Genomic DNA, 19,875 nt, shown 5'->3' with positions numbered 1-19,875 from the left:
AAGTGCAAAATCATTTTTATTAATTGAAAACTCCCGAAGCTTGAGCGTGTGCGTGCTCAGCCACATCCTGAACACCTTTATCATGCTGGTGCTCAGAATTTTACTTGTAAAAACCAGTTTATTTGAGGATGGGACTTTGCAGTGGTAGAAAGGACATTCAAGTGTTTGTGTTTTTGCTGGACTTTAATAAGAATAAATAGTTTTACTGCACTTTTTCAGCCTAATTGCAAGGAGTTGAGAGGCAGGGGATTCACTTGGCTGGAGTGGTGAGGCTGAGAAGGAAAGAGAAAAGCAGCTGGTTTATAAAAAAGATTGGTTTATATAAAACTTTGCTCCTACAGCATTAAATGCCAAAACTAAACTCAAATGTTGACCTAAAAGCAAACGTTACCAGAGCCCTGTGTGTTAATGCTGGGTCAGAGGCTGAGGCCTTTTTACCCTGGGGCTGGCGTTGACTTTGGAGGAAGCCTCGTGTGGGTGACAGATCTGTCCCCAGCCACGGCAGCACCACCAGGGAAATGTTTGCAAACAACTAAAGCACATCCAGGGTGGGAATAATGAATTGCTGGCACTGCAGATCTCCCTCCAGCCCCAGAGCCCAGGCAGTGCTGGAGAAGCCCTCAGAGCCCAGAGCACCAGCCCCAGGGCACAGGGCTGCACAGTGCCCGGGGTGGATTATTTACATTGAGATTATCTGCTTGTGCACATTGTTAAGTTGAAATAGATGCCAGAAATGTTATCTGGACGTGCACCTGCCCGGCACAGCGAGCGCTCCCCAGCTGGGATTTGCTGGGGAGATTGGTTTACACGCAGTTCTTCGCTCCTTTTAAGTCCAGTCCAGCAGATGGAGAAGTTTGGGTTGATGTGGAATGCATTTTTCACATAATGCCTGTGGGGAGATGAGGAATGACTAAAATAAATAGCAATTAGACAGCAGCATCATCGTGCATGGGATCTGTTTGGAGTTATGGATGTGGTGTCCAGTAAAACACACACAGAGCCTCAGGCAAGGCAGGGCACCAGCCCCTCTGCCTGGAGCTGCAGGGACACCTGGGGATGTTTTAAGGAACAAGGACAAGTAGCCAAGGGAGGAACAAACTGGTGAGGAGAAATGCTGCAACAAGGACAAGTAGCCAAAGCAGCAACAAGTTGAAGAGAAACAGCACAGAATATTTCAGTGGGGGAGCAGAGCTTCTAGAGAAGCCCTTTGCTGCAGCGCTCAACAAACCAGGAACAAACCCCAGGGGCAGAGAACACCTGATTCCCCTCAGGGCAGCCTGCAGGACACCCCAGAGCTCTCTGCACATGGCTAACAAGAAGCACCTTGGTCCTGGTCACTCTGGCTGTGCCTTGGTGCTGGGAGCAGGCCCAGGGGCTCCTTCCTTCTGTCCAGGAATGAGGTGAAGAATGCAGCACTCCCAGCCTGGATGTGCTCTGTGAACAAGGAAAACACAGAAACGTGGTATGTGATAGATAACAGTGGTGTGATGGCAGAATTTGTGCAAATCCTGCCTCACACACAGAGTTAAATAAGTTGCTGTGGTGGTTAAAGAACTCAGCACCCCTTTTCCTTCACCCACGGTGTCTCAGCAGGAATTTCAGAGCTTGTCCTGGTGAGTGGCTGCACCTGTGATCCATCACTGGCAGTGATGGCAAAGGAGAACTGAATGTGCTACCAGGATGAGAAGCTGATGCTGCCTTTTGCTATCAATAATAAAAGAATAAGTAAGAATCCCCAAGGCCTGTGCCAGTAGAGCCCAATCAGGGATTGCAGCAGGGGAACTCCCACCCCTGGGTCACCCAGAGCCACCCCAGAGTCACCCACACCTGGGGCCGCAGCTGGGTGAGGGTGAGCAGGTGCCTGGGACAGGCACAGGAGAAGTGTGCAAGGGCAGGAAGGAACTCAGGGAATGGGAGCACGTGGGGAAGGCTCTGGGAGCAGGTGCCTGTGAGTGCCAGGGTGCCAAATGTCCCTGCAGCAGATGAGCAGCTCTGCTGGAGCACCCCCAGGGCTGCTGGCTCTGGGCTGTTTGAGGCAGAATTCAGGATGATGTTGAACACACAAAGGGCATTTCCAGCAGCTTGAGCCTCTCAGCTGCACAGAAACCCAGCTGGGGAGGGCACCAAACCCCATGGCCAGGGGGCTGCTGGGGCAGGGCCTCCTCAGCTCTCCCCAGCTGGCACACTGTGACTCCATGGATGTCACACTGCCAGGGAGTGACTCCACACCAGCACCTGCCCCCGGGCTCACAGCCTAACCTGGAGCTGCCCTTGGGCCACACAGGCACTAAAAGGGCTCAGTCTTCCCAAGTTCCCTTTCCCCTCCAAGTTCCCCCACCATCCCCTCCCAACTTTGACTGCTCTAAAACATTTACAGATCTAAAAAGCAGAGAGAAAAAAAAATGTTCACCTGTCGGGTGATATAAAACCAATCTTCTACTAAATGTGCCAGAATAATTTTTCTCCACCTCAACCACAGTTAAAACCTTCAGTCTATTCATTACTGTCTTTTTATAGTATTTTTATTTAATAAAACCTATTAAGACTACCATACAAATCTCTTTACTTATGCTTTTATCTTTTAACTGATCAATTTTTATATTGCTGACATCCCTTCTTCACCATTTGCTCATTTAAAAATTCATAGTATATGAGCTATGTCTCTGGAGAAAACGTCTATAAAATTTGTTACAGCTGGCAAATGTGTATGAGTCAGTGATAGCACATGACTAAATGCTTCACAGAAAATAAAATTTGTTTCTGTAGTAAGCAGAACTGTTTAAATGTTATTTATTTTTATGTTTCAAAGAAAATATATTGTGAAGTGCTGCATTGATTTAATACGCAGCAATGTCTGTGTACACGCTGTACTGGGGAAATTTATGAAACCTTTGCACAACTCCTTTAATTGAATTTTCCAAATCTCTCACCACACACAAATAATCAATATCTTCTGCAGAGAAAACCAGTCAGAATTATTACAGTCTTTCTTTTCAATTTTGTTGTCATCAGCACATACAGAGCACCTGGATATTTGTAACGTCTGGATAGCAAGTTATTTACACCTCTTAAACATATAATTGCTACTAAGTGAGTCCAAACTAATGTTTCTTTTCTTTTTTATTTAAAATAATTATATTCATGGGAGAAAGCAGTATTTATTTTCATGTAGGAGTTGCTACATGTTGGAAGAACTACAATTCTTTTGAATTTTTCATTAAGCTTAATACTCTAAACTAGATCCACCAGAATTAAAAATTCATAGCTGTTGCATCTCTAAAAAGGCAAGTAGGAAAATAGAGTGTAAAAACAAGGGTGAAATCTGTGAATAAATGGGGCTGACACCTAAATCTAAAACGCAGGTTGACAGTTCTCTGTGTACTTGTCTGGGGCCTCCAGTCATATGTCTCATGTGCATTTCTGTATCTGCCACTGCAGTTAATGGCTTAATATTTCATCTGCATAGCCCAGGGTGCTCCATCACTGCAGAGCCCTGGAGCTGCCCCCTCTCCTTCCTTCCTTCCATCCCAAAACTCCTCCTGCTGCTGGGCCCACACCCCAGACTCCACCAGTCTCGAGCTGTTTGGAAAATTCAGGGGTGGGTACAGCTCCACAGCCCCAAATCCTGCTGGCAAGGAGCAGTGGGGAGCTCCCCCAGCTCCTGGGGCTGGCAGGGGACAGGATTGCTCACCTGTGCTGGGAAATGCAGCCTGGGGCACTGGGCTCACTGGGATCTGTTCCCTCTCCTCCTCCCATGGACACAAACTCAAACCCACAGAATGAGGAGACCTGAATTCCAATCCAGCCTGAGCAACAACAGCTTTTCATGCCCAAGACACCAACTGGGCAAACCACAATCCCCACTGAGTGAGGAGCTGAGATCAGCCCTGCCCAGGTGAGATGGTAGGAACGCCCCAGGAGCACAAACAGGGATGTTCTTCCCAGGGAAGGGCAGAGGAACCAGGCCAGATCCCTCCAGTGTCACAATTTTTGCTCAGCCAGTTCCCAGACTCGCTTCTCCCAGCAAAGGGATAATGGCATTTCTTCCCTGTAAGTACAAGGTCAGGCTGAGGAAAATAAATGTGGTTTTTAGGTTAGGGTTTTACAGTTGGAAAAATCCACTGCTGTATTGCCTCCCCTTTTTGTTGGAAGATCTCCAAGGAGGAGGAAGGAAAGGTGGGGCAGACACCCAAGTACATCTAAAGGTCAACAAATCTATTACATTTGATTTGGGAATGATGTGAAAATAAACCCCCAGCAACCACCAGAGCCAAGTGGTTTAGTCTTAGGACACCCAAATTCTGCACTCAAACTGACACCAAATGGGATAAATGGTGGAATTCTGTCTTTTTACCTTTCTACCTGGTACAAGGAGGAGCTCTGATTATTAAGGATGTGTTTATATTTCAAAGTGGTTGTGAAATGGGATTTATATTTTAAAATAAATGCAGCTTCCAGAACTGGACTGGCAGGTGGAAACCCAGGAGTTTTGGTCCCTGATTTCTCAGCTTTGCTTTCATCAGTGATTTCAAGTGGCATGGAATAAATTCCATGCAGTTAACCCTGATCAGTCTCCTGGAAAGCCACCACTGCTGTCCCAGGAGCACAAACCTCAGCCCCTTGTGTTCACCCCAGCATGAAAGCTGGGAATGCTCAGAACTCAGGGAGGATCAGATTTGCCCCTGGGCTCAGCAGGATGAACAGCCCCACAGCAAAGGAAGTGTTTTTTATTTCATCACAGCCTGGCCAGAGTTTTCCTCAGCACTGCAAGTATTTGATCTCTGGAGCACTCTCATGGGCAGCAGCCATGGTTTGTGTCAGGGGTTTGGGGAGCAAAGTGTCCCTGTCCTTTGTCACAGCCAGCTGGAGCAGCTTCCCCTTTTAGGACCTTCACTCCTGGAATCTCCAAACCTAAGAAATTTTCCTTCAAAATGTGCCCATCCCAACCTGCACATCCATTCTCAGCACATTCTGGACTCCCAGACACCGACTCGATTCATCTCTTGGCAGTTGTTTTACAATTTGCTTACTTTTTATTCAAAAACATTTTGTTTACTGTGAATTTGAGTCATGGGCAAACAATGATGCCCTTCTTCCATGCTGGTCACCCAAAATGATAAACTGAGCTCTGCACAAGGCTGCCCATTGAGGCAGGAATGTTCTCTATGAAGTTGTTTTAAGAGGAGGTCGTTTATGTAAAGTAAATAAATTTCATGCCTCACCATGTGATGATAATGTGACATTCCATCTGGACCAAGCCACAGAACAGTCATAAGTTTTAAGCCTTGCCATAACTAATTAAAAATAATTATGAAAAACCCACATCTGAAACTAAAAGGCAAAGAAAAACATCTACAGATGCTTCTCTTTGATCACAAACTTCTCTGCCTCTACTGCTACTGCATTTTCAAGACTGCAAAATGGAATTTAATCTTTGCGAAAGCAAAACTGACATTGGAATTTCATCAAAATCGCTCAGCTTAAACTCAGAATTGTCTTTTCCACCCTACCTTCACAAAATATCTCTCACCTAAGCAGCCTGGCTGTGTGTTTGGGCTCGGGGCTGCTTTCTGGAGCAGAACTGGAGCTCCAGAGTGTGTGGTGAGCAGCAAGGAGCACAAAGGCAGCAGTGAGTGCTCCCAGCACTGCCAGCCCTGGCTGCAGCAGGAGGACACAGGGAGCTGTAAATCAGCACCTGCACACTGCACAGAGCAGCCCCATTCCCTCCCAAGTGCTGGCCCTCCTTTCCATTTGCAGCTAATCTGCTGCAGCCCAGCAAATCCAAGCTTGATCAATTTTCTGTCCTTTAAGAGAATTCCCCACAGCAGAGATGCCACCACTGCTCCTGGCTCTGGGTTTGCTCTGCTTTCAGATGGGAAGTGTGAAGGTAACAGAAATATCAGAATATCCCTGGGGGAGGCTGTTGGTTTTACTGAGTGTGAGGGAATGAAACTGTCCTGTGTGTGCCCCCTTCCCTCCTGCCAAGGCACTAAAGCAGCTGGGGATGAAACACCACCAGCTTCAAGTATTTCCACAGCACTGGTTATGAAGAAACCCCAGAGCTGGGATTTCACAGCCCCCTGGTGTGGGTGAAATGCCCCACAAAATACACAAAGTGCAAAAGGTTTTGCTGCAAGATTGTGACACTGAAAGCACAGTGGGAGGGGGGAGGAGGACGAGGAAGAACAAGGAAAATTGGGATATACAAAAAGTATGGGAAATCTTCTGGACCACGCCACAAGTGCAAGGCCATGAATGATTCCTTCTCCTGCACAGTCTCATGGGGAAATACCCAACACAATGAAAATAGCAGCAAATATTCAATCTACATTTGCAGACCATTCAGAAGAAACACATTTGATTATCGTTGTTTTCATATCCTACAGGTTCCCTAACTTACTGCAAGTGAAAAGGACTGAAAAGAAATCAAGCAAAAGGAATCAAAACATCTGTTACACAGAGTTATGAAGAGTTTCTTACCTCGGGCAGGGACTTTTCCATGGTTTGCTTTGAACAGCTGCAGTTTTTCTGCTTGACTCACTAGTGAAGAAATAAATCCAAAATCAACAAATGTTGCCCCAGAGCTTTCAAAGAAAATAATACCTCTGCTGCCTCCTTCACTTCCAAAGCTTTTAAAGGAAAAAACCCTCTTGCCTATGTAACTGTGCTCAAAAAAATTAACAGGAATTCTCAAGATTCAGAGAATTCTGACAAGTTTTGCTTCCAAGCCTCATCCCACATTTTGTTCCAATTGTTTTTTCTTCTAGTGCTGCCACGGTTCCTAATTCAGAGATGGGGAAAGGATGCTTCTTTCCCAAGGAGCTGAGGGAAAGAGTGGACACAGGAGTGGCAATAAGAGATCTGAGCTGTCCTTGGGGCTGTCTGTCTGTCTGTCTGTCTGTCCCACCCCGATGAAACCCAGACTGTGCCCAGGTAACTCATCCTGGCTCAGAAAGGATCTAGCACTACACTGGGAACAGGGCAGGGCATGCCCACGCAGGAGGAAAATGGAATGAGCTTTGCAATACAAGTCAGGGAAGAAATGGTGATTGAGACACCAGCATGTGATGCATCCATTCCACTGCTTGGGAAGAAATTTTCTCTGGTACCTGTGGCTTTACTGCCCACCTGTTCCCAACTGCAAAAAGCAGCACCCAGGCTCCCCAGGTTTGCTTTCTGGGCTCCTTTGGAAAACCATTTCAGATGTGGCAGCTGTGGAGTGCCCTGATCCCAACACAACAAGCATCTGGAATGTCCATCATTTCAGGACACATGAATAGAGATTTTTAAAGCCTGGAAATTTATATTCAGCTCAATCCTGCTGACAGGCAAACAAACAAACAAACCAACTTCCTCGGAAGGGGAGAAGAAAGGCCAAGCAATCCGAGTGCAAACGTTCAGCCTAATCCCCACCTAAGTACCCACTAAGTATCTAACTATTTACTGAGCATTTCCATAAGAAAAGGTGTTGCTTTTCCAGGTTTGCCCTCCCCCGTGTGCCTGGCTTTCATGTCCCTGCTGGATGCACGGGGACACTTGAAGTGCATTTTCCCTGAGTGCTGGAGAGTACCAAAGGGAACATCTGGAGTGATCCCTGCTAAATGTTCCAAGGGGATAAATAAATGTACTGAACCCTCTCCTCACCCAGCGCTCGGGTTTTCTGCAGCTCAGCACTCAGGACACAGGACGAGTGTGAGACTCCGAGGATGTTTTCTAGCTCTCTACTGCCCTCCAAAGCCTGGAAAACAACAATTGAAATCATCGTTAAATCCCATTCCCAATATCTACTCCCTATCTACAACATACCAAAACCAATTTGGAAATGGTTCATAAGCTCTAAATTCCTCATTTTCTAAATAAACACCGCAATTAAAATATTTTCAATTAGTATCACCGTTTTTTGCTTTTTTAAAATAAAATCTTGTCCACAGGAAATAAATCAACACAGTCCTCTGAGTACACTGAATTATTTCTCAGCTATTGATGTACAACAATGAACCTTGTGCTAAATTTAGTCAGGAAACAAAACGGGAAAAGAAGAGAGCAGTGATTTGCATTTTAACACGTATTGGACTATTAAATAATGATATTTAGTGCTAAATTAAATGGTACAATCACTTCAACACAAAAGGATCTTTAATCTTCAAAGACATAAAAATCTATGCAGTTAATTCATATTTCCAGTTACAAATAATAATTGAGAACTACTTCATATTGGTTTTATTTGTGTACAAATTAAAACAGAGGACATGGAAAAGAAATCCAATAAGTTTTTGAGTTTGTTTGCATTTTCTGGATTTCCAAGTCCAACTTGCCTGGTTTCAAGTCTTTTATTTGTTTCCCTACACCTTCAAAGTCAAATGCTGCATAAAAAAATCCTAATTTTGCTTTCAAATCCTGAATTAGAAGTAGCTTAAAAGACAAATCAGTGTAAACCAGACCTTCAGGCTTGTCAGATTTGCTCTTAGTTTCAGAATTCTGGGCAAGGAATTTCTCACTTGGGAGTGCAGTTGCAGGAACCTGTGTAAAAAAGGTGAAACAATTCCAATTATCCACACTCCCACTCACTGAAATTCCATGTTTGCAATGTTTTCCAGAGTTTTTTCTCGTTGGAATGGGGATGGATCCAGTTCAGCTGTGAGGATTTATATCAGTGTACTGGACAGTGTATTTTCCATTTGTAAAATTAAGTGTATGGAAGTTCACATGAATATTAAATGTAGGTGTTAGTTTAGACAAGTTTTTATTTGAATGTCACTGCTGGTCTCCTGCAAACCTTTTAAAAACATTCTGAATTATTGAATGCAAACATTTCCATATCAATGAGGCCTCTAATTACTCCAATTGTTCTGTAATTCCGGGTTCCTGTCACTAAGAGATGAGGCTGGATGTGTTGACAAGGGATTCACTGAATCACAAAAAAAACCCCAATTAATCAATTTACAGTTTTACACGGGTATAATGTCAATATTTTATTTTCCCCTGTTTAAATGTCATCCAAACAATGTGTCCAGCTCCATCACTTGGAAGACACTATCCTACACTGAAGGAATTTCAGCCTAATGATGTGGGAAAACATCCAGCAGAGGCAAAAACCCCAGGAAACAAATTGTGACTTCAACTGCAATAATGAAAATAAAGAGCTACAACTTCAAACATAATATTTAGGTGAATAAACATCACAGTTATTGTCTGGTGGTGAAAATGAGATGCAATCACAGCCCTGCAGCCACAACAAACTCCAAACTGAATGCACTTACACGTCGTGCTCTGTTTGAGGCTGCCCTCTCCTGGATAATCCGCTCTTGGATTTGCTCTGCTCGTTCCCATCTCCTCGGAAAAAGAGACAATAAGGATAAAAATCGGATCTGGGGTATTTGAAGCACCTGAAGAAGGAGTTGGTGTGAACCTTGAGTGCTGAGTGATCTTTTGAGAAGAGGAAAAACCTCAAAGCTCACTTGGAGAGCAGGACTTGGAATGAACCACACTAAATTATTTATAATTCACACTTCTGGAATTTGACCTCTCCTCAGTTTCTGGAAACCTTGGGATTACAGCATTAACATCTGGAAGTTAGAACCATCCTGGCAGATATTCACTGTGCTCTTCCAGGAGTTTTTTATCCTCTTAACTGCAGATTAACATGCAGCATTATCCTGAAAACGCTGGGATGACTGAGCTATGGAATTCCCATTTCCCTTTATAAAAACTGCCTGGCCCCAAGTCCATTTCCTAAACAACACAAAGATTCTGGGAATTGCTTCCAAAGGCTCCAAATGTGCTCTGCTGACAATATAATATTCCAGTCTGGCATGTGAGGGATGGGGCAGGATAAATGTGACCTCTGACCACAAAAGACACTCTGAATTTACATGATTTATCCAATTCCCATGGGAATCAGATCAGAAGAAAACCAGATTAAAATTTTAGCCTGTCTATCAATTCTTGCTCCAGCAATAAAAAAGTCACATCTGACAATCAGAAATTATTTAATTGTGGCTTAAGTTGAAGGCATCACAAAACTGGGGATTTTGTAAATTCACCTTTAAGTGAAAGATTTGGAATTTACCATGGGTTTAACAAATGTATAGATCCCAGACAAACCCTGTGGAATGAGGAGCTTTCCACATTTCACTGTAATAAATCTCCTTCCTGCCATCAGACTAAAAAGAAGAGACCACACTCAGCATTAAACACTTTGATTTCTTCTTGTTAAATCTAAATTATTACATCAAAGTCTCAGCACTCAAGGATAAATTAACTTTTAATTTTAATATTTTGTAAAACATTTAGAAACACTTCAGGATGACAAAGTGCTATAAAAGTTTAAGCTTTAATACAGTAGCTAAAAGTTAAGACCCTCAAAGATTTCATTTTAAATCTAAGTAGTCAATAGAACTTGGACTTAAATCAGTCATCAATTATCAAACAGGTCATACTTTTAGACCAGCACTGTGGGTTTTTAGAAGGAGAGTAGAAATTGTGGGTTTAAATGGACAGCCTGGAACCTGGGATTTAATAATTACACACCAGCATCTTGTAGGGAAAAACCAAAGAAGACTGGCAGCAGGATAAAGAATTAGGATAAAATACAAAATCCTGGAGGGAGGCTCCACTTCTGCAGATCCATCAGGAGAGGATGTGGTGCAACAGCTAAAATCTGCAGACACCCAGATAAATTTCCAACAGTGGCTGTTCCACCTTGCTCAGAATATTTTTACTCAACATAATTCATAAATGTTGGTGAGACCTCAATTACTGTACATAAATTCCAAAACCTCTGGGGCATACAAAATTCTGTAACCCAACAAGAACCAGTGGCTGAAAATCAAAGCCAGACAAATTCAAAATCAGATTTTTTCTTAATAACTAAAATAATTGAGCAAGGAATTTGGTAACAACAAAAGGGATGCATTATTTACTATTATTATTATTATTATTATTATTATTATTATTATTATTATTATTACTACTACTACTACTACTTAACCATCTTTTCTAGAGTTGTACTGCAAGGAAATGAAAGCTCTGTAGGGAAAGATGACAAAAGGTCCCTCTGTATTCTTCTTTTCAAAATAAAAAGTTACACCAGGTGACCTGAGGTTCCTCAATACTTAAAGAGGCCACAACCACAATATTTTTATACAGCCATAAAAGCAGCTCATTCTACTGAAAATCTGCTACTTGAGCAGTCAGAGTCAAAAGCTGTGACTGTGGAACTAACTGAACATTTATCCTAAAGTGAACTGGAAATAATATCATTATAATCTTACAAAGGTGTGTTTTCTGAGAGCTGGTAACATTCAGTGTTATGTTAATTAACAATTGTCTCACTCAGTTATTTTATAAACACCCCCAAGATTCACACTGCAAAAATTCAAGCTTTAAGTCCCAACCTTGGCTTTTCCAGAAGAGAATTCTTCAAGAGGAAAAAGAAACCAAATATAGCAGAAGGGAGAGAAGTCCCTAAATGCAGGAGAAAGCAGGAAAACGCTGCAGGAAGGAGGAGGGAATGTCCAGCTCACCCTCTGCTGGGGCACTGCTGGGGTTCTGTGCCCTGTCACTGCTGGGAGAGGAGCAGGGACTCAGCTGGCACGTGCCCGTGGTCGGCGAGTAGAAGTTCAGGTTGCTCCTTCTGGCCTTCAGGGGGGTTGCATCAGGTGCCTGAAATGGAGAAAAAATATAAAAAAAGTCCAGATGAGTATTGACAAAACCTCTCTGAACTTTTTTTTTTCCCCTAAGTAATTCCTGGCTGTATGTATTCCCATTATGGAAAGCCCATGTTAAATGTTGTGGTGAGGTGACTTGGTGCTCATCAAGCTTCTCTATTACTCTCTCTTCTAAATAAGATTAGTTTGACTCTAAAAAATAAAAAATACTTTTAAACACTTTGTCTCCCAGGTTCCATAAAGAAAAAAATATATTTTTTTTCTTTATATATTTAAAAATATATTTTTTTTCCCAGGGATTTAAGTATTCTGGCATGATCACCTCAATGTCTAGGGTTTTTTTAAAGCAGCCAAACCAAGTTATTATTTTTTCTTCCAGTAATGAGGATTTAAGACATAAATATTTTTAGATTTTAATTTTATCAAAAGTTATTTCTAATAATTTTTTTAATTTAATTTTTTTTAATTGAAAAAATACAAAGTGAGTCCCTTAAATCCAAAATTTTGTCAGTGGTTCCAGGTTTCAATATGTCTAATGATGTAAGAGGAATTATTGAATGATGTTAAAGGATTTGTGCAGAGATGTTTTCAGAAGTACAAGTCTGCAGTGCTGGAATCAAACTGAGATTATCTGGGACAGGCTCTAGCATGGATGCTGAATTGCAAGGATGAGAAACTGGGATTTTTCTGCACATTCCATGTACAGAAAAAAAAAACCTTTGCAGATTTTAAGAGATTTTAATGTTGCCCACTTGCCTCTGCCTTGTTTTAGTCTCAAATACCTTAAATAATTTCACACCTCTCATTTATGCTCTTGTTCCAGTCTAGCAGCATTTAAGCTTCACCTGATGGAAATCCTCACTCTGTCTTGCCACATTCAAGCAGGTTAAAGAAATGCTTCCAATAATCTTTAAATGAAATATTAATTGAAGTATCAATGCCAATTTAGGGGTTAACATGTCATCAAATCTCCTTTCCAACAGGGAAAATCTCCAAACATTTCAGGTTTTTTCCTGCTTGAACAGCAGTCACCTCACCCATTTCTGGACAGGGATGAGATTATTTTAAACAAATTCCTGTAGCACTTACAAGAACAGTTTTTACTTGTCAGTAAGATTTTCTCCTCCAGGAAGAAGAATTTTACTCCAGTTATGCAATTTTTTAACAATACCATGCTAAGATTCCAAAAATCTAAAAATACTCATTCCTGATCTGGTTAGTCCATGGTTTTGATCCATGGAATGAGGAACTGTTGATAAAAACAGGAAAGGAATGACAGCAAAGATTAAGCATGTATTTCATCCAAACCATGAGTTCACTACTTTCTGTTTCTTCTTTCCTTCTATAAAGTTATTTAATTCAAATCTTTGACATGCATCTATTGGAGACATCGTGTGAACCAAAAATCAGTGTAAAGCCCCATCCCTGAGCCTCCACTAAAAGTTTCTGTCATTCCTGTGGGCATTTCCTCAGCTCTTTGCTGCACAAGGACCTGACTGCAGGTAAGCATGGAGTAACTCTTTTTATCTCACGGGAGGGGATGGCTGTAGGGCAGGAAAAGCATTCCATGGAATTTCAGCTGGACCACTCGTCTACAAAAATGTTACTGCAGCCCAAGAAACAGCTGCAAAATTACACTCACAGCTGCATTCTGAGCAGAACAAGTTGGGTAATGGTACACTAAGCTGCTAATTAAACTGTTAATGATTTATTTTTGGTGCCACTGCGGTATTTTGCACCTCTGTTGAAATTTTCGAAAAATAAGTACCTAGAATTTTTTTTAATGCCCAATTTCTGCCTTGCTCAATACCACTGAGGCCCCCAAATATGTGCTGCACACACAAAAACCTCTTCAAAACGACCCAGGCTTGGAGATTTACTGAGAGCTCGTTTGCTGACCAGCTCTTTCCCTCTGCACTTCTCCAAAATTTCCCTTCCTTTGCACCCTGCCATCCCCCCCAGCTCCTGCTGGCTGCAGCAGGAGCCGCTGTGGGAGGTAATAAAGTGACATATGTCACGACATGCTGGTGGCTGGGAGGCTGCTGGAGCTGCATTCCCAACAAACAACAGCACCAGTACAATTTTATTTTGGTTGTGCTAACTGCGGGGAAATTGATGGCAGCGTTAGGAGTTTATTGTTTCATTATGCCAGATTAGCTGAGGGAGGTAATTACAGCCCTGACATGAAAATGCCTTTAATGTTTTCATTTCAATTTTGCAGTTTCTAATATGCAGATTACAGCATTATCATAATTCCATATTGTCACATGTACAATTACATGGCAGAACGTTTGCTTCCCAGGATAATGGAGCTAATTTCTAATAAATGATTTCACCAAGGATCTTAACTCATTCAGCTCTTGGGTAAATAGTGGTGGCAACAACAATATGCACATTTTTCAAGTGATTCATGCAGATGTACATTACTTAACGCCAGGCAGTTCTGTGACAAATGAAATACAATCAATTTTATACTAATATTTGCAGCAGTAATTTTGTGCTTTAAGATTTGCCCAGACAACATCCAATCTGTAACAACATAAAGGCAGCTAAAATGAAATAGATTGTTTATATCCACATTTATTTTTGCACACAGATATATGTACATATATATTTATACAGCCCAGATGGCTCCACACACCAAAAAATACTTACATTATCTTTTTTAACAGTGTCCAAATTTAATGCTCTCTTAACCCTGCAAGAGAAAAACAAGGACAGGTTTTATGGTCATGTAGACACAAAGATTTCTGTTAGCAAGGTCTATAATTGATAATGCTAAAGACAGTTTCCTTTTTTGGTTTCACATTTACTGATGGCATCCAAAGCAAATCCATTCCCTGAACGTTGCTTGTTTAGGAGGATTAAGTGTTTGCCTAAGAAAATCTGATTCTCCATTTTATACCAGAGATAAAATCCAGGCACTGAAGTGAAATCATGCTGAGAATTTATCTTTTCTCCAAGGCTATAAAAAACAAACCCCCCTCCAAAAGCATTTCCATTTACATACCTTCTGAGCAAGGCTTGGAATTATTTTGCCATTAGTCGAAATAATGTTTAAGACATTTAAGACACAGGTACAAGCAAGGTGAAAAAAGTAGTTTTTCCCATCATTTTAGCTCTTAACATGATTCAGTGCTAGCAGGCTATGACTTAACTGGGGAACAGATGCTCTATGCCTTTACAGGTCCCCAAACCATAAGAAACTCTTTGCTTCCCTTCTTCCCTCTCCTGATTCAGGAACATGCCAAGCTCTCTCTGCAAAATCTGCTCCTCTGAACTGGATGCCCAGCTGTTAATGGCAACACTGGAAGAGGAAAGCTGAATATTTATAATACTTTATATGGTACAGCTGTCTGCTAAAGAGCAGTCATCAAAATTTTATTGAATGCAGGCGAAATGCTCCAAGGAAAGAAAGGTCAACATAAATTAAGACTATTTTTCCCAGAGACAACTGAAACTTTTTAAGCACGTTCCTAAATCTTAACAATAGTTTAAAGCGTGATGTAAAATGATGAGAAAAAAAAATCTTTGTAAGAACAGTCCCCAAGAAACATATATATTACACTGAATTAAACAAGGTTTGGAATATACATCATATTTCAAGAACTTAGCTCAGTTTTCATCTTGGAAAAAGAATGTTTTGCCTTGTAAGGAATTTAGATGACCTCATTCCAAACATATCCTTTTCAAATTTATGCTGCTATTCCAAAACTGTAAATTAAAGCATTGGGAAAATAGAATGGAAACACATCTTTGATCTGTAACTCAGGCAAGGGTCATATATGAAAACTGTTTTACAGCTATCTCTATTACAAAAAAGGGAAAAGAAATATCCTGTCTTAAAAAAGCCAAGTAAACAGGTAACATTTAAATTAAAAAGGCCTCTGAAATCCTGGCCAAAGGGCGGCCAAAGCTGCAACAGTTTGATGGAATTCTTTACAATGTATTTCTTTTTTAAAGAGAACCTCATATAGCTCAAGGAATCCCGACTCCATTACAGCTTCCAGCTCGTGGCAGCAGAGAAATATTCCATTTATTAATGCACCCACACTGCAAGGATGCTCTGGGGCCAATGCATTTGCATGTTCCACCAAGGCATGTTCTGATGGAAGTTTTTATGGCAGGTGTCACAAGGAGCTGAAAGCCAAAGGAAATTAGGAGCAGGATCACAGCTGTAGGATGAAATAAATGAGAAACTACATGAAAATCCCACTAAGTTATAAACACTGAGAGCATTTCTTAGGGGGAAAGCTGAGCACTGATCACAGCCACGTTCTTTGAAGTCTGTCAAATACTGTGTACAGCAACAGAGCAGCACACAGCCCAGATTTCTCTCTGCAAGCACCCTGAACTATGGGGGCAGAGAGGGAGCCTCATTCCAAGCCCCTCAATGTTGGAAAGAACTGAAATGTTGTATTGGAAAATAGGATTTTAGCTTTAGGAGGTCAACCTTGCCTTGTGCCACCCAACAGCCCTCCTTGCTTGGGGGCTTGTTTTTACTGATTGTCTTTTCAATGCCATATTGTGAGAAGTTAAAGCAAAATGATTTAAAATTTGTGCTCTGACTCTACGCACAGACCCCAGAAACCAAATTCATCCCAGCTCCTCACATGAAAACCTTGCTGGCTGAACTGTCCTCCCTCAGATCTTCCAGAAGAAGAATGTGGGGGAGAAAACAATACATGCAGACAGAATTCCTCAAGTATTTTAGGAAACAACATGAAGAGCACCACTTTTAGTTTGGTTTATTTTTTTTTATATATAGCTCACTTTGCCTGTGGTGCAGAACCAAATGTCAGAGTGGAACAAGAAAAGGAGACAGAAAGATGGGGCACTTGTGGTGAGAGTATTCAACCTGAGTTTCCTACCCTTGAATTAGCCTGACAAGGCTTAATTTATTTTGTTAACCATGCAGAGTATGATGGCACATGTTTACAGCCAGCTGTACAACCTGCAGTGATTATTTTGTACCTAATATTTACCAGGTTAAAGAACTTTCTTTATTGATCTCCAGAAGCTCATGATGAGCAGAGACACACAAGAGCAGCACCAGACTTACATGACTTGATTAATTACTTACTGCTTGATAAATGGCAAAATATAGGAGAAAAATGAGCAGGATTTATTCCCATTGGAGACAAAACGAAGAGATACAGCCTGATGGGAAATGCCATGGGGGTGTCATGCCCTGATCTCCACAGGCCTGTAATTCCTTCCCACCTCTCTGCACCTGAGTGTGTGTGAATCTATAATTTAGTCACTGCTGTAATTGTAGTAAATCCTGTTGAATCACTTCATAAATATTAAATCAGTCAGTGATTAAGTGCTGCTAAACTCTTTTGCACCTGTACCTTTTGTATCCCTAGCCTTGTCCCCGTGACCCTTTTGCATCCCTGGTCTCTGTGTAAATCATTCTAAATTGATCCTAATCCCATTTTCCTGTGTATGCTCCATCTGTGTAGGGAGCAATAGAGTGAACCTTGCCATCACACTCTGTTGAAGCCACACTTTCACAAATTCATATCAAAACCTGCTTTTTTTTGCCAATCCCTTCAGTGGTGGCCAAGGGAGGGGTCACAGCATGGACCAGGCTTTGTCCAGAAATGGGATAAGATGCAATAGGCAGAAAATGAGTTCCCCCTGGATGTGAGGAAGAACTTTTTCCCTGTGCAGTGACTGAGCAGTAGAACATGTAGGGGGATGGAACATAAGTAAATAAAGATAGTACAGAATGCAATCTTACCCCCTAAGGAGTTGCAGCCCCACACAGCCCCACGGGTGTTATCCATGCTATGTAGAGATATAGAATCAGAACAATTGGGACTGGAAGGGATCTCTGGAGCTCATCCAGTCCAAACCCCTTGCCAAGGCACGGTCACCCAGGCTTCGAATGTCTCCAGAGATGGAGACTCCAAAGCCTCTCTAGGCAGCTGCTCCAGAGCTCTGCCACCCTCAGGGCACAGCAGCTGTTCCTGATGTTGAGGCGGAACTCGTTGTGTTTTAGTTTACGGCCATTTCTCCTCGCTGGGCACCTGTGAGCAGAGCCGCCCCCGACCCCTCAGAAATGCAGAACCCAGAGAGGATCCCCCACAGCAGCGGCACCGCCCGGCCAGCCCTGCCCGCAGCGCTGCCCCAGGAGCCACTGCCGCCAGCACTTCCCGGTCCGTTTCCATCGGGAAACAAATTCCGCCCCTCGCCAGCCGCTCCAGGGGCCACCGCCGCCAGCACTTCCCGGTCTGTTCCCATCGGGAAACAAATCCCGCCCCTCGCCAGCCGCTCCTCCCTCCCAGGCCCGCTCTGAGGGCGCTTCTCCCCTCACGGAACGCGCTCGGGAGCCGCGGCCCGCTGGGAGAAGCGCTCCCCTCACGGAGCCCGCGGGAACCGACCCGCTGCCGTGAGGGAACGGGGGGAGAGCAGAGAGCACAGAGCACAGAGAGAGGGGAGGGAGGGAGAAGAGCAAGGGGAGAGAGAGCGGACGGCGAGGGAGAGGAGCGCTGCCCCGCTCCCCAGACACCTACGACATCCCGGAGCCGTTCCCGCCGCTTCCCCTTCGCAGCTCCCGCCGTGTGCCCGCCAAACGCCGCCGGCTGGAAACGGCGCCGAGGGCGGGCCGGGCCGGGGCGGGGCCGAGAAGCCCGGCGGGGCTGCGGGGCCGAGACCGAGAGCCCCGGGACCGAGACCGAAGCCGAGACCGAGACCGGTGTCCGTGTGGGCTCGTCGTGTCCCGCTGTGCGCGGTAGGAGCGGGGCCGGGTGATGTTCGGGCGGCGGTTCGAACGCACCCCAGGAGTCCTTCAGGGATCGGCGAGCGGGGATGAGGGAGGGAGTGAGTGAGGGAGGGCTGGTTCCCCTCAGGGCTGGGGGAAGAGGATTGTAATTTTTAATTTTTTTTTTAACGGTGGGTGGCAGATTTCGCCCTTGAAGCCCCCTGTGCCCACTGGGGAGGGAGGTGATAAGATCCATGCGGGAAAAGTTTCCTCGTCTCAGGTGGATGAGGCCGGAGCAGGGCAGAGCTTCCCTGTGCCAGTGTGGGTTCTGTGTGGGTGAGCCTGTGAGTGAAGGGCAGGGGTGCCACGGAGGCTCTGACTTTGGGCAACAGGAGGAATTTCTTTCCACAAAGGGTGATTGGGCATCGGAAGGGGCTGCCTGGGGAGGGCTGGAGTCCCCATCCTTAGAAGTGTCCAAGGGAGGATGGGGCATGGCACACAGTGCTCTGGGCTGAGAATACTGCACTGGTTTGGGTTGGAAGGGCCTTAAAAGTCATCCAATTCCACCCATGGGCAAGGACTCCTTCCACTATCCCAGGTTGCTGAAACACCCATCCAACCTGGCCTTGGACACTTCCAGGGATCCAGGGGCAGCCACAGTTTCCAGGGCCTCCCCACCCTCACAGGGAGGAATTTCTTCCCAATCTAATCTAAACCCACTCTCTCCCTGTTTGGAAGCCCGGGCTGGATTGCTCCCCTCTGTCTATTTTTCTGAAGTGTCATTTATCCAGTGCAAATGTCCCAGCCTAAGCCACGGGGCTGCTGGCAGTGCTGTCACCAAGCCATTGCTCCCTGGATTTCCCAGCGATGGATTGGCAGCACTGCCTGGCCATATAAGAAATATCTCAGTAATATGAAGTCTGAGGGCTACAAACAAGAGTTCACATTTTCTAAAAACTGGTTACTGGAAAATTAACATTTCTTCTTCTTCTTCTCCTCCTTGCCTTTCCCCCCAGTTCCATTCCGTGTGTGTCACACTGGTGCTTCATTATAGTGACACCCGTGTGCAGGAGCCAGGCTGTGCCAGGGGGTCCCTGTGGGGTCCTTCTGGTGCCTGTGTAATATTAAAGTGTCAGGGAGTTAAAAATTGGGTACTTCATCCTTGATAAGCAATTATTATCTGCCTTTCCCAAGTGGAACAGATCTGTATAACTCAACAAGGTGCCGGTGATTGAGGCCTCCTGAGTAAAAATCCAATGAGTCCTGAAGGGGACCCTGGGATGGTGTTGTCTTGTTGTTGAACTTGAGATATTCCATTTATTATACTGGAATATATTTCCTGAAGTCAACATTGGGTAAAATAATACAAGAAGCTGTTAAAGCAACAGCACAACAGGATTTAGTGTCCCTCTGTGATGGCCTTCTAAAAACCTTAATCACCCCTGGTGGAGGCAGAAAGCTGCTGTCAGAGTTTGCTGACCATTGCTGAGCAAACAG

General features: G+C 43.7%; 2 protein-coding genes across 5 annotated transcripts in view; one reads left to right on the top strand and one right to left on the bottom strand.

Annotated features, from left to right (window-relative positions):
* ITGB3BP (integrin subunit beta 3 binding protein) lies at positions 1-18,254 on the bottom strand. 2 transcript variants are annotated; one of them, XM_030953452.1, is made up of 9 exons: positions 18,191-18,254; positions 14,325-14,367; positions 11,526-11,664; positions 9,261-9,333; positions 8,442-8,520; positions 7,645-7,738; positions 6,481-6,540; positions 1,324-1,434; positions 1-889 (listed from the first exon to the last, which is right to left on the bottom strand). In XM_030953452.1, the coding sequence occupies exons 1-9, from the start codon at positions 18,193-18,195 to the stop codon at positions 879-881; spliced, it is 615 nt and encodes a 204-aa protein (XP_030809312.1). In that variant the 5' UTR covers positions 18,196-18,254; the 3' UTR covers positions 1-878. The 2 variants fall into 2 exon arrangements, with proteins under 2 accessions (XP_030809312.1, XP_030809313.1); XM_030953453.1 differs by having other exon boundaries at positions 9,261-9,330.
* EFCAB7 (EF-hand calcium binding domain 7) overlaps positions 17,931-19,875 on the top strand; it is a 19,520-nt gene continuing 17,575 nt past the window's right edge. For 2 of the 3 annotated variants that reach the window (XR_004060914.1, XM_030953448.1), the window contains exon 1: positions 17,931-18,408. The gene's annotated coding sequence lies outside the window, so the exon portion shown is untranslated. The remainder of the gene's footprint in view (positions 18,409-19,875) is intronic. The other variant, XM_030953447.1, reaches the window with a different exon arrangement.

Source organism: Camarhynchus parvulus, chromosome 8, assembly GCF_901933205.1.
Source record: "Camarhynchus parvulus chromosome 8, STF_HiC, whole genome shotgun sequence".
In the NCBI taxonomy this organism is placed as follows: Eukaryota; Metazoa; Chordata; class Aves; order Passeriformes; family Thraupidae; genus Camarhynchus; species Camarhynchus parvulus.
Note: the sequence above shows the minus strand (reverse complement) of the source record. Positions and strands in the feature narration are given on the sequence as shown.